At 34.5% G+C, this 13,137-nt stretch overlaps 1 protein-coding gene across 3 annotated transcripts in view; it reads right to left on the reverse strand.

Annotated features, from left to right (window-relative positions):
- Positions 1-13,137, reverse strand: part of Ttc29 (tetratricopeptide repeat domain 29) — a 198,925-nt gene that overhangs the window by 162,313 nt on the left and 23,475 nt on the right. For all 3 annotated transcript variants that reach the window (XM_047566887.1, XM_047566885.1, XM_047566886.1), the window contains one exon: positions 397-620. In XM_047566887.1, the coding sequence (XP_047422843.1) occupies positions 397-620 (224 nt within the window). The remainder of the gene's footprint in view (positions 1-396; positions 621-13,137) is intronic.

Below are 13,137 nucleotides of genomic sequence, written 5' to 3' on the forward strand. Positions count from 1 at the left end.
AAGATAATAAGAAAAACTTCAAAGCCCATTTACATAAATTCTGGAAAATCCATGTCATTTTGAAGTCATAGTGCTCTTCAAAAGTATCTCCTCAGTAAAAGTCAATATGCAGATAATAAGGGGGAAGTTATGTAAAGTTTTATAGTTCATGATCTGAAAGATTGTCCTCTGTTGGAAAGTTCTAGAAGATGTCATTAGGTGCCATGTGCTGTCTTCCTGGCTTGGAGTGACATCACCAGGAGGCAGCCTCTTCATTCCAAGCTCCCTCTCATTTGTTCCATAGACATGCTTAGTTGACAAGAATGACTTCTGCTAACTTGTCTGACTGTTTCCCATTCACGCGGGAGACCATCTGGAATCTTCCCTAGGGCACTTGCCTGCCATGCCTCCACCTACCTTTCCTCTCGGCGGCCTCGGCCCTGGTAAGGTGGTAGTAGAAGTAATCCAGTTTATCTGGCTGGTCCTCCAGAGGCTTCTGCAGCCAGAAGATGGACCTGCGCCGTGCGGCCACCCTCAGGGTCTCCCACTGCTTCATCAGCGCAAAGAGCTCGGTGAAGGACTTGTGATAGCCGTCCCGCAGCATGTCCACGCAGATGTTCTTCATGTACGAGTTCCTGTAGCTGGAATAAGAATCAGGACACTCAATGCCCAATCTGCCCCGTGTTTTCATCCTCTAATAATTAAAGGCAAACAGCATTTCTCTCTTTTTTCCTTTCCCTCAGTGAAAGCACTGAAAACTATCAAAAGATCTTTGCCTCAAACACTTATAATTGAACAACTTCAGTTTAATTAAAGAAGCCAGAAGCTAGCTAAATAGAGTAATTTTAATGAAATTACATTATAAATATATCATTTCCAGACCTGAACTCCCTTTGATGAGGACTGTAAGCTAGTTCACTGACAGTATTAAAAAATACTTGACACACTAGCCTTCCAAACATGCCAACCCACCAGACAGAAAACTCCAATAAGCCAGGCAAAAATCACATTTGCTATTTAATATTAAAACAATGTCCTCTCTGTATTAGGCAGTTTTATTGTATGTTATAGAAGTTTATCATTCATTCATTCATACGGAATGATTTATTGACCTCTATTGCTATATATACATATCATTATATATACTGCTATAAACTTTATATATATAAAATTATTTTCAGGTAGAATTAAGTTAATGGTTTGCTACTTCACTTCCTAGTCCTAGAACTCACAAGGCTGAAGTAGGAGAAACACTTGAGCATAGGAGCATGAGACCACCTGGGTAACAGCAATATCCCAGCTCAAAAAGAAATGAAAACAAATTCTTACTTCAATAATAAATCATATGCAAGGATATTGACAGATGAATATTCCATCTACTCATTCCATGAATCACTATTGCATTTCCTATTAAGTACCATCCAATGTTCTAGACTAAACAGAATCAGTGTTCTTTTGAAGTTGTCATTCTAAGGGGGAAAAAACAATTCCACAATTAAGAAATGATAAATAATGATTGAGAATGTCTACATAAGAAATATACAAAATTATGGGATATTGGGTGCTTGATGGCTATTCACCCACCAAAAGGAAAAATCAGAGAGCAAAAAATATTGTTTTATGTTAACTGTTTTAAGCTTTTTTTGAAACTAACAGTTCAATATTTAGAAAAACTGATATATGATACTACTGGCAATAAAAATTTCAGTGTGGACTGGGGTGAGTTCAGAATTAGGCAGAATACCCCACTATCCCACTATCACATCTTAATGGAACTTCACTCGAGAGGCTGAGAGACTGCAGCTGCCCCTGTGGCTGTCCCTATGTCTCATCAGGTTTCTCCATAGTAGCTGGGGACTAACAGAAAGTTGCCAAATACCCATAGACAGACCTGAAATGAAACACTGTCATGTCAAGGCCTAAGATTTTATTTTATTTTGAGTTCTGTCATGTTTTCACCCAAAATGTCGAAGAAAAGAACAATTTAGAATGCCAAATTTGTATCACTATCCCACTATGTGCATTTGTATATGCCCTCGCTACATTGCAGAATTCTTCCAGGAACCAGATGAAATTAAGTGAAAACATTGTGGGAATGTGAAACCCTTTACTGTTGATCCTCAGCTGCTGACTGTGCAGGAGCCAGCATTTTGTTGTGGAGTTTCAGCAACAAAACAAAACTGCCCTGGTTCCATTTGCCAAGAATTTGTCGTTCAGCGGATCTGCTTGGGTAGAAATACAGAGTGGTGAGTGGAGAGTGTGGAGATCTGGAGAGTTTTTTTCTTTCTTCTTCTTCTTTTTTTTTTTTTTTTTTTTAGTGAGATCCAGATCCTAAAGAGCTCTCATGGTACAGCAGGGGTAAGAAGCTCAGACTCAAGCAAGGAGTGACGGAGAGCCGCTGGAGAGGCTGAATCAGAACGGACCGGGTGCAACTGCGTTTTAGAAAGGCAAATGGAAGGAACGACCCAGCTGGAAGGCAATCCTCCCCCACACTGGCAGTCAGACTGTTGTACCAGCTCATAGAGTAAAGGAACCACATTTCTAGATCAAAAGATCGAAAGCTACCATTCGGTTTGAGACCAGGAAACATTCAAAATGGGGAAGAGTAAATTTTGGAGTAACAGTTGAGATAGAGGAGGTCCCCCCATTCCAAATACCAGAGGGGTGAAGGGGAAGAAGTCAGGGACCTGGTGGGATCTAAGAGTAGATCTCCTTGTGTGAGAGGTAGGAGGATTACCAACATCCCTGCGCCCACCTCCCCACCACAAGGCGTGGGAAGGCAGGGAGCTGTCAAGGGTTTGTAGACAGAAGAGAACCAGAACCAGCCCTATAATGGCACACAGTCCCTCAATGGTATAATGTGGCATTATGAAAAGAGTCATAATTTTTCAGAGAGCTCCACGGATGATGCTAAAGGTACTGGAAGGGAAGGGTCCATGTTCTGCCACCATGTTACCCAGCCACAGCAAGGGATGTGTGCTGAAAAGGCTCTCGTGAGATTCCCACTGGGGGTGGAAGGATGGCACAGCCATGATGGAAATGGGCGGCACTGGGGGCCTCTGAAAGGATTCAGGTCAGCAATTTCCCAAGCTGATAAACAAGGATGGATCAAGTGTACTGGAGATGGTTGCCTGTACAGGATGCCACAGGTTAGTGACACATTCAGATACAAGTCAGAGGGAACTCACCTCCAGTATTTTGAAAAATAGAGGCTCTGCTTTTTGCCTAAGTGGCCACAGGGCTCCAGAGACTGTGTCCACTTTCAAGGGAAGAAGAAAGTAGAATGTGAGGTAGCATTAGCTGTGTCTTTCCTCATTTGGGGGGAAAGTAGAAGCATCCCTGCAACTCCTAGCAGATTTCTACTTTGGACCCATTGTCTAGAACTATGTTGCATGCCAGTTCCTGCTCTCCCTTTGCTGCAAGGAGTCTGGAAACCCAAATATCCTGGTTTCTTTTGGGCATATTGACGCCCCAACCCAGTTGGAGCTGTGTAAGCAAAGAAGAAAGAGGACTGGGGACCGGCTGGACAAATCAGTTACAATGACAAGGTCCTTCATGAAGATCTGAAAGTAATTCTATCATACATTGTCTCCCTCCCTGCTCCCCGTGTTGACAGATAAAAGGTAAAATGCTCAGTATTTCATGGTACATGCTTACACACACACACACACACAAGAAAACAAAACAAAACCAAAACCATACATACATACATTTTTATTTGCTAAATCTAGTAACTCTATTTCCTTTAGCCCCCCCATCAGTGCAAGGCTGTTTCTCTAAAAAAATAGGGTAAGGGAGAAAGAGGTTTTAGAATCTTGAGCAACCTGAGAAATTGCGGAATTGGACTGACTACCTAAGAGTGACAAGATTGGATTTTTACACTAGGGAGGATCAAGGCTCAGGGCCAGGAATTAAAATTAAGTTATAAAAAAATAAAGACTTTCAATTTAGCAACCTTGAGTTTGTGACTCTGAAACTCACACCTGATCCAAGAGAAGGACTGAGAGGAGGGTGAAACTTGGAGAGGGAGAAAAGATGGGAGACTCGGGTGGCCACGGATGGGAGAGGGCATGGGGGTTGGAATTGGGGTAGAGGAAGGGGGGCGAGTAGAGTTAGGTGGATCCAAAACATACTTAGAAGGTAAAAATATTGAGTACTTGGTGGCTGAATGGTTTCGGGGGTGAAGGACAGGGAGGAGCTGGGATGATGACTAGGTTTTTTGAGTGCATGATGAGCCTTTGGTTATTTGCTAAAGAGGGGAATGTTTGTTACGGGGAAAGATAATGAGTTTGGATTCGGACAACCTGAGTTTGTGAAGCTCATGCAAGTGGTACCCTAGAAGGCAGTTTGTGGGGTGACATGGGAGGCCTCTGAGGACAGAGGCTAGAAACCTAACCTTGCTTCAGAGGAGTAGCAATGCCACCTTCGGATGTTCACACATTACTGCCAGAATGAGTGAGGAAAGCCTGCCCCAGCAAAAATAAAGAAAATGACAACGAGCTAAAAATTAAACATTGACTTCAGACAATAAAAATAAGCACGAGGCAGAACACTTGGGAGGTGATCCCAGTTCTAATCCAAATCCAGAGAGAGATGTAGAAAATCACTCTTTAGGTCCTTCCGTCTTCACAGGCAAGATGGAGGTGGGTGCGGCCCACCCAGCACGGAGGCCTACTTCCAAGGTGGCGGCACTCCAAAATGCTTCGTGGGATGGGAATTCAAGGACTCCCTAGTCAGGGGGTGGATTATTGACACGAATTAGAGGGAGACCTGGTCTCTCCCATGATTTGGAATGCTGAGGAAAGCAGTACAGGTGTGGGAGAGGCAGGAACACTGTGGGCAGCTGGACTGGACAAGACTCTCCACTGGTTCTGCTACCTGATCCATTCAAGGGGCCTGTGTCTTGCCTTTCTCTTCTGAGCTAGGTTCTCCCCTGTGTTCCCATACTCACCTAATATCCTTTCAATAAAATCATTCACACTTAAGTTAGTCAGAATGGGTTTCCATTGCTTTTGACCAAAGAACACTAAGTGATTCAGAAGCAGCTGGCCTAAGATTATTTTCAGTATATCTTTCAGGTTCAAAAGACCCAACATATATAGCACCGATTTTTAAAGATTTCTAGTGATTTTTTTGGAAAAGGTCATTTTTTGCAAGAAGAGATTCCAAGTAAGAATATACTTAAATATGTATATATAACTATGCTGACACCATTTCTATTTTATATGCACCCATGTGCATGTACAAATGCACCTGTAAGCCATTGTTTAAGGCTTATGAGTAATATTTGAAAGCCAGAAAGAAGAATTCTAGCTATTTACTAAATAGGTTCCTACTAAACCTTTATAGTAAGGTAAATTATTTAATCTGAAAATCCTCATTTATTAAAATGAATTGACTCTGAAAATAAAAATATGTGAGAATCATCATCATTATATTTTGATTTCTCAGATTTTGTATTTCTTAACAGAGAACCACAAAGTTCACTTGCTTTGTGAAAAGGAAAATAAGAAGAAATGTAAACAGAACCCAAATTCATTAATTTAATTGTTATTCCATTTGAACATAAAGTTTTTAGCCTTTGGTTTTTATACATTAAATTTGTCTAAATTAAGATGTTGCTTCTGAGCATCAGAAGAAGGAAAATTTATTTGACTTGAAACTGCCCTACAGGGGGAAAATTGAGAATTCTGGTAAAAATTATGGAGAGACTTAATATTATGGGATTTGAGGAGACTTTTGACAGAAAAAAATATGTATACCACTCACAGAAGCAGAAGTGGAGACATTGATAGACACACTAGGCATCTATAAATCTGCATTTAGAGGAAGGTCTCTACCACAGCAGGTACCTCAGGCTGAACTGGGATCAGGGATGCAGCTGGAGAGCAGACTTGAAGAATGGTATAAGGGAGTCATACATTTCATTTGGGTTTTACTGCCTTTTAAAGGCATTATTCAAGAAATTCAGTTAAAACTATCTTAGTTTACATCAAAATTTCCCTTAAAAATCCCAAAATTAAAAAAAAAAAATCTAGAAACTGACAGCAAAATTCGGCAATCTAGCAGAGCTCTATAGCAGCTGAATGTGTTGGGTGCTGGGAAATGGGGGGTGTACTGGTTAACAGTCACAGAAATATGACATGGATTTAAAATTTCGCTTTAAACTATTTTGAATAACTACTATTTACGGAGCACCCACAATGTGTGAGGCACTGTGTAAATATCACTTTTAACTCACTCCACAACTGTGTGAAGTACTACTTTCATTTATACAGATTTTAAAAAACAAAACCAAAAAAACCTCTCTCCAGCGTTCAGTGAAGCTGTGAATTTCTCAAAGCCACACAAGCTAGTATGTGCAGAGCTGTGATTCACACCCAGCTCTCTCTGGCTACAGATTCTGAATTCTTTCCACTTCCCACATGGTCTCCTATGACATCAAATATTGTTGCTTTTTCTCCTTTATTCCTCCTGCTCCTCTGTACAATACTCTGTTTATTTGCATTGACCCTTTAGGAATTTGACATAATTTGACAATTATGATGCAATCTCCAATTTGAAAGCCATTCTCTTTATCCATGCTAATCCATGTTTATGTTGGATTGGGAGCGGAGATCAGTATCATTCTGTGGCTCTCCCAGAGGATCTCCTTCTTTTAAAGGAGGGAGCAGACCTCCAGTAGCATCCATGAAAAGCAAATTAAATAGATACGATTCCCACTACCAGGAAAAACTGCTGACAAACATTTAAAAGGGTACAAAGCACATACTTCTATAAATATAAAAAAGACAAATAGGTGAAATGAATAGACACAACAATTTATTTTATCATCTCCCCACCTAAATTAATGCATAAATGAAAAGGTGAACTTTGTGGTGTAAAGCATTATCACCTATTCAAATAATGACAAATATATTTTACATATTTCTTCACAAGACAAACTGAAATTATGGTATCAAGGTGAAGCTTCACATTCAGTGAAATATTTCAAACGATTCAATAAAAAACCATACTTTAAAACAAGAACATAAATTTTTAATTTAATGTGACAAAGATAAACTCAAAAGATATGTAATAGCTAATCAAAAGTCAGGATAATACTTTTATTCCATTAAGTTAATATTTATAAGTCACTAGTGGGTTATCTGTGTCAGTTATAACAGTCTTACATTCATATTGTAGGGATAAATGTTATTGGAATCACCTACGGGATAATTACATTGACTTAAATTAATACTTAAATAGCTTCAGTTAATATAATTCCATGAAATAAAGAGAATCACTATTCCTACACATACTTTTCAGTGTAGGTAGATATTACATATGATAAAAATTTTTTAAAAAGTCATTTTCTGATATATGCAGACTGAAATGATTTTGTAAGTTCTTTGGGTATGTATAATAGTTTTTAGAAAAGGGTAATTTTTTTGTCCAAAGCTAACACAATGATACAGTATTTCCCTCACCACATAAATATATAAAGAAAAAGAAATTAGAAAAAATGACTTGTGTTTTGAATGACTTTATTAAAACATGTAGAATTATAATGAAAATTGAAAGTATTAATTTTTTTACACATTTAGGTTTATATTATTTGTCATAGTATTGATTACTACTGATGAGTAATTGTTCTGTCATCTCATGCATATGCATATGTATATATTTTTAATAAACACTGAAGAGTAATAAACTCCTGGAAATTTAAGATTTTAAGACTTTTATTTTATATGTAATTCAAAACATAGAAAAAGAAGTTTTAATATAAAAAAGTTTCCTTTTTAAATTTAAAGGATTTCCAATGAGTTGACTGGTCTCTGGGGGCATCTACTGGAAATTTAGCAAACTGCAGTCACATCATGTAAATTTGATAACTTCCATTAACCATGTTAATACAGATATTATTTTAATTGATATGCAAATAAGGTAACATTCAAAGAATATAAATGCAAAGTTATGCATGGATTCTATCTCACCCATCCAGAACTGTAAAACAAGTAGCTGTCTATGGGATCACTTAACAAATACACTCTATTTTTATGTTTAAAAATGTAAATAGAGCAGGTGGCATCTCGCAGATTGATAGCTTTCAAATCATTTCATTCTCATTTTTGGAAAATTAAAAAGATATTTTAGGGGTAAGCATTCAGATATTTAATGAGGCATTTTTATTAACTGAATAAAATTCTAATAAAAAGTACTTTCAAATTGTAATGTCTTCTCTCCCAAATTTGCTTTGCATTCCTGTACATCCACCCATCACAAAAAACTTGATCACCTGCGTTTCTTCTGCGACTTAGCTTAATTACTACATGTTAAGATTTCAAAAAGTAGAATTTTCTTATATCTGAATCATAATCTTTCATTACAATTAGTCATTTCAATGTGAATTAGTTATTAAAATGAAAATCATTAATTTCTCCTAAACACTTCAAAACTAAATAACAACACAATACGACCATTTGAAAGATGTCTTTCAAAAAACAGTTCTTTTCATCATATTGTGCAATTATAACTAAAAAACTTAATAAATAACCATTAAAACAATCATTTTCTTTGTGAAATTTATAGGTGATATTTTTTATAAGAGAAAATAAAAATACTTGGATGTACAAGTATTGTGCTATATATATATATATCACATATATATATCAATATATAATTTTATATATTGCTATAATTTTACATAAAACTCTCCCTGAAAGATTGAATTATTTAACATTTTAGCTTTATTCCAAAAAAATCACCTCATGCATGTATTAATTTATACTTTTTCTGAAAACCTCATTAGAATTACTGTCCAAATAAATATATCACCTCCAATTGTGTAAATTTTAAAAAGCAAATCAAAATAAAAAATGTTACCAATAAATCAGAATATAAATATGGTAGGATTTTTGTTTCAGTTTAAATTTAGATAGCTAGACTAATTTCACAATTTTAAATCAATAAATAAAATCTACTCCCAGGAGATTATGAAATAGAATTTTTATGTGATTTTCTAAACAGTTTTAAGTTTGCTAATTTGAATTTTTAGAAGAAACTTACATATGCAAGTTTCACTTTATAATTTTACAAACTGCAAATTCTTATCTATTTAATAGTAAAATTTAGGAAACATAACTTTCAACATTTAAAAGTATATACAAATTGAAAAATACCATTTGGCAAAAACTATTTAAACCAAGTTCAAACTTGAATTCCTCTTAAAGAAATATAACAATGATAATAATTAAGAAATGAATTTTACCTCATTGAATTTCATAACTCAGACTATTACTCATATAATTCTTTCAACATATAATATATTGAACAATTTTGTCAGCAAAGAATTCTCCCAATAGCACAGTAAGAATTCATTTCAATGTGGGTGATTTTATTTTAGGACACATGGAATATTTGTGTTGAATGGAACAAAATTTATTTCATGGAGTCAGTTGTTGGAACTGATGCTTAGTGTTAGCAGAAGTCACCTTTTGTGATGTAAAATCAATGAATGTTTATAAAGCAAATACTATTTTTGCTGGTGATAATTATCAGATAATCAGAGGAAAGATGTGGTCTTTTAGCAGGCAGTATAGGGATGTAACACTTCCAATGGCTTTAAATAATTCCCTTAATAATATAAAGGCATTTTTAACGTGCACACCCTGTTAAAAATGATTTACTCAGGTGATTTCCATTCAATCAAATATTTGAAGTACCATGGCTATCATCCATCGGGAATGAATAAAGTATGCTCTCGTCAATATAAAGTGTCACCACGGCATTTATCCACGAAGCCTGTCATACCACATTTTGACATTCATTTTCTTTATTGAAAAATCTCTAACTGGAACATATTTTTTAAAGTTTTTATTTAGAGGTTTGGTGCAAAGGACTGGAAGAAAATCTCCTTATATGAGGTCAATTATACTCATCATTTTTGTGAACAGTCATTATTTGCAAACTCCTTTGAGAAATTCAAAATTCTTTACAAAAGAATGGTTTCAACTAAAGAAAAGACATGGAAAGGTGTGAACTGAATGCCATCTTTTAAGATGAATTTTCAGGGAAAGTATTTTCAGAATAAAATACAAGCCCAAACCCCTTTGACCAAATGAGACCATTATATGGATTCATATTCTTTTTTTTTTCAAATTACACTGTAACTTTCAACCACAAGAAAAGCAATAAAACATAAGCTGAAAAATAAAACCTCAAAATGAACTTTGTTCTTAAATTGAGTTAAAATAATAAAAATCTGAATAAGTAATGAAATTCTGTTATATTCTATGTTTTATTATGAAGATAGCAAACATGAAAATAAGGGAGAAAACAAAAAAGAAATGAACTTTTTATCTCATGACCACAAACTCATGTAAACATGATAATGCTAGTTCATCAACTGAATATTCTTGTCTAAATTAATATTGACAATTTTTATTAACATAAAACTTCATGGAATATGGTATTTGCTCTACTTTTTGAGACATAATTCGGTGATACTCTCCAAATTATTTGTAGTTCTCTTATTTAGGTTTTTTTTTTGTCAGATATTACCTAACGTTTTCTTTCAATTCTCTGTACATCTTTGCAAACAACGGCAATAAAAAACAATTGCTTTTCCATGTACATTGAGTGAAATATCACTCACTTTTAATAAAAATGGAAAGCTGGAGAATACAAAAACCAAACTTAGTAAAAACAACAAGTTGCCTTATAAAGAAAAACTTTGGCTCACTGTGTTCTTTTTTACTAAAGTGTGTCATGCATTTTATCTTCGCAAGAGTTTGACGAGTTTTGCAAGTAAAATTCTGTTTCCTCTACACTTGCTAATAGTCATGAGAATCTGTAGTTTGCACCTTCCCATTAAAAATGTATTGTATTTTTTGAAATTATTCACCCCGCCTTTTATCCAGATCATGTCTTTGAAAGGAGGAAGTAGATAATAAATGGAATAATTCATGATTTCCCATTAAATATGAAACTTTCTTTTGCAGAGTTTAGAAAATGAAGTTCTACATAATGTACAAAAGTTGATTAGAACTTTTTTTTTTAACCTTTTCAAGAAAAAAAAAACCTTTCACATTAAACAACTGCAGGAGGGGTTTTCTTTGGGAAAAGTAAACCAATCGATTCTTTACAACTATAGTTCTGTGCTATCTATTCTAACGTTGCTTCCTTCAAATATCTATTCCTTCACAATCCTTAAAAATATTAAAAGAATGGCAAGAAAAGTAGTATTCATGGGGCTATAAATGTGACAAGAACTTAAGAGAAATATTACATGTTTAAAATACAAAGGGAAAAATCACATAAATTAAAAATGAAAACAAAACATTATTCATGCTCTTTTTAGAATGTAATGAAAGATAGTATAAGGGTAAATAGCGAAATCTGCATTTAGATTTCTCATTTTATGACATTTCTTCTAGAGATGTAATGACACTTTGTTATGAGAAAATAATATATTTACTCATAACAGTTGTTTTTTTCTTCTTGTTGTTTTTACAAACTATTTGTTGGCATTCTTGATAACTACACCCTTTTGCCTTTCTTTTTTCTTTGATAAAATCAAGAAGTATTAAACCAAATGATATCTAGGCTCATTTCAGCTCAATCATTTTATATTTCTTGGGTTAGAAATCTGTAGTAATTTAACTAAAGAGAAATGTCAAGCTCTGACTATTTAAGGAGAGCAGTTGACCTCATTTCTTTGGGTTTTAAAGTTTCTATTGTAGGAATAGTGCATCATTTTAGCAGGCATATTTAAATTTTCCCCGTATCAAAAAATAGAGAGAATATTTTCCCCCATTAAGCTTGAATGTTTAAAAGTACCAAACCATATGCTCTCTGAAGAAGTCTTTCACATCCTGTGCTCTTTAATTAATCTAACAAAGGTGAATACTGCACACATGAACGGTGAAGTCACAATTTCTCATAGACTATACAAACATAATGATCAAACTTCAGAAGACAATGAAGACAAAAGTAAATTGATGACTCTGATGCTGTGGCCAGAAAATATCCATGTATAAATATCTCTTTTTCCCAAATAGTATATTAATTTTAGTGCAACTATCTCACATATTTAGAAAATTACCAGTTCTAAAATAGGAAAACAGATTTACAAAATCAAATATGTACATCAATAAGAATATTGTAAAAATGAAAGGAAGTACTGCAAGAAGATGAAAGAGCCTTGAATTCAAACATAAAAATATACATAAAATAGATACATAATAGGAACATATGTCATTTCTTCATATTTCCCTATCGTAGTACAAATATCAATGAAGGCAAAATTTGTAATATTATTACAAATAATAGAACTCAAGAAGATAAAATTTAAAGGAGCATATAATTCTATCAGATTCATAAATGAGATTCAAATTTACTGAAAAATACAGCAGATGGGAAATAACATACCTAATAACAACCTCAAAATATATAAAATGAACAAAAGATAAAGAGAAATTGACTTGAATTTTTTTCAGAAACAGAGGGAAAATTATTTTTTAATGATTGCCTAGGTTGATAGAAATAACAGGCTCAAGCAAATTATTAGAATCTTACAGATATTTCTATATAAACGGTCTAACAAAAAAGTAGAGAATATATATTTATTTTCCAAACACAGAAGAAACATTTAGGAAAATTGGCCATAAACTGGCCACACCAGGAATTTCCTAAACTGATATGTGTAGCACATATACTGTGCACAGTAAAGGTTCACTCCCTATTCCTACATTCTCCTACAAAAAGGAAAACCAAATACCAAAAAAGTATTCAGCTGCAGACTTATAAATATATTTCTAATTTATTCATTGTCTAAAGGTGAAACCACTATGGAAATTTTAATATATTTAGAATTTTAAAAATACCAAATCACGCAGGAAGAAATCACTGCAATTTTCAAAAGGAAGCTTATAGAAGTGGTTTGTTAAGCCACTAGCAACTGATATCAGTATAGCAGCTAGTTTTCAACTCAGGATGCTAGGAAAAATCCTAACAAAACAAACACAATGAAATAGACCCACACAAAGAAAAAGAAAGGAAATATTAAGGGTCAAATCACAAATCAATAAAAGAACAAAAAGTTAATCTATTAAAAAAAAAAAGACAACTGGTTTTGTGAGAAGAAAGAAATCTTTGCAAGTATAATTGGTAAAAACA

Source organism: Sciurus carolinensis, chromosome 10 (assembly GCF_902686445.1).
Source record: "Sciurus carolinensis chromosome 10, mSciCar1.2, whole genome shotgun sequence".
Classification (NCBI taxonomy): domain Eukaryota; kingdom Metazoa; phylum Chordata; class Mammalia; order Rodentia; family Sciuridae; genus Sciurus; species Sciurus carolinensis.